This window comes from Vipera berus (genome assembly GCF_964194415.1).
Source record: "Vipera berus genome assembly, chromosome: 2".
NCBI classification, from domain to species: Eukaryota; Metazoa; Chordata; class Lepidosauria; order Squamata; family Viperidae; genus Vipera; species Vipera berus.
The window spans coordinates 246549026-246550857 of record NC_138203.1 but is presented as its reverse complement, the minus strand read 5'-3'; the positions used below and the strand labels follow the sequence as shown (position 1 = coordinate 246550857).

Genomic DNA, 1832 nt, shown 5'->3' with positions numbered 1-1832 from the left:
CAGCCCAGAGGAAAGAAACTACAAAATGCTTACTAGAATAAAGTAACAGAGGCAGTGGGAATTTTTTTAAAAAATTCACTTGACAGATCCATTTGGTCACATGCTGTTAAGCCCACAATGATAGAATTTCAGGGCCTTATTTCTAACAGGAGGATTACATTTGTTATGTGCCAAATGCTGTCCAACAGCAATTGCTACTAGTTCTTGGATCATTTCCCCATTAGCTGCTCATACAACAATGACTGGGTGATTATGCAAATATGCTATATGTCAGTGCTTAGTGAAATGGTTTAAATTAGTGTTTCATGACTATGTACTGGATTCCATAGAACCTGATCTCTTGTCATTTCAAAGTCCTGTCCTTTAAGGTATAGAAAGGTTTCACAGCAGTAAAGAAATCATGCTATTGATATATTAGTGGGCTCTCTGATTTCTTATACTGTGGGGATTGTTGTCTGATTTGTTGAAAGATTCTCATCAGAGCTATGCTTGACTCATGCTTCATCAGAGGTCATCAAAAGGATGAAAACTTTCCTTATTGAACCTGAATGTAGCTGAACTCTCTCTGAGGAAGTCAGTACCAAGCAAAATAGAATAGAATAATAACTTTATTGTCACTTTGAATGTACACTAATCGGCATACATTAAAATGAAATTTCATTGCATACAGCTCTCAAAGGGTCACCACCTCAGATATACACTACATAAATGTGACAAATAAATAAATAAATAAATAAATAAATAAATAAATAAATAAATAAATAAATATGCATATATCCACATATATTATATGACACAGAGAAACAACAGTCTAGTTTCAAATAGACAAAAAAGTTTCCTTTTAACGATAGGATTTTTGGTAACGTGCACAAGCACCAGGTCCACCAAACTTCTTGGACTCACAACGTCGAGGATCAGCAACTAACAGGGTCCTATCATACTGGATGAGGCTATCCTTTATTTCTTTCTTAGAAGCTACATCAACATATTTCTGGTAATAAGCCACCAGTGCTTTGGAAATAGATTGCTGAATTGCGTATGTCTGTGCCACATGACCGCCACCCTTCACACGGACTCTTATGTCAAGTCCTGCAAAGCGTTCTTTGCCCAAAAGAAGTACTGGTGCAAGCAGTTTGTATTGGAGAGTTCTGGGTTCAATCATTTCCAGAGGCCTTCCATTCACCTTAATAAGTCCATTTCCTCTTTTGCAGTGAGCAACTGCAGTAGCTGTTTTCTTCCTGCCGAAAACCTGAACGCTCTGGAGGGGCCCCTTAGCCGGCATGGTGCCTTTGGCAAAAGCAGCAGCGAAATAAAAGCAACAGTCTAATTCGGGTTATGTATACATGTGCATGGCGAGAAAAACGAATCTTGCGAGTTTACCAGACAGATGGCATAGGGAACAAAGCTATTACAGCTTTGTTGGTAATGGTGTTTTCATGGAAAGTTTATGAATGCTTCTACTATAAACTGGCACAAGGCTTGATGGATAATCATTACACCCACTTTGTAGAATTTGAGAGAAAGAAAAAAGAGGTAACCCATCTCTTGCTAGGAGATCTTTATTCAGAAAATATAGTCAAAGAAACCTTAGCCCAGTTTGATGAAGCAATCATTCATTTCCAGCATCCTGTTTTCTCTTCTTCTGCTATGATCCTTTTTTCATTTCCTGTCCAGGGCCTCATATTCTCTGGAAGTTTGTTCAAGGTCTCTTCTACCATTTTTAATCCCACAGAAAGAGAGAACAATTATCAGTACATCTAGAGTCTGCCCGTCATATCCTGTATACAGGAACCTGTTAGCTATCAAGCTTGTTCTTTCTGCTAATGTCACAT

General features: G+C 38.1%; 1 protein-coding gene across 1 annotated transcript; it reads right to left on the bottom strand.

Moving 5' to 3' along the window:
• Window positions 1-805: 805 nt before the first annotated feature.
• LOC308663539 (small ribosomal subunit protein uS9-like) lies at window positions 806-1308 on the bottom strand. The gene has a single exon (XM_081320032.1). It carries the CDS (start codon window positions 1280-1282, stop codon window positions 842-844), a length of 441 nt encoding a protein of 146 aa, XP_081176158.1. The 5' UTR covers window positions 1283-1308; the 3' UTR covers window positions 806-841.
• Window positions 1309-1832: the final 524 nt, after the last annotated feature.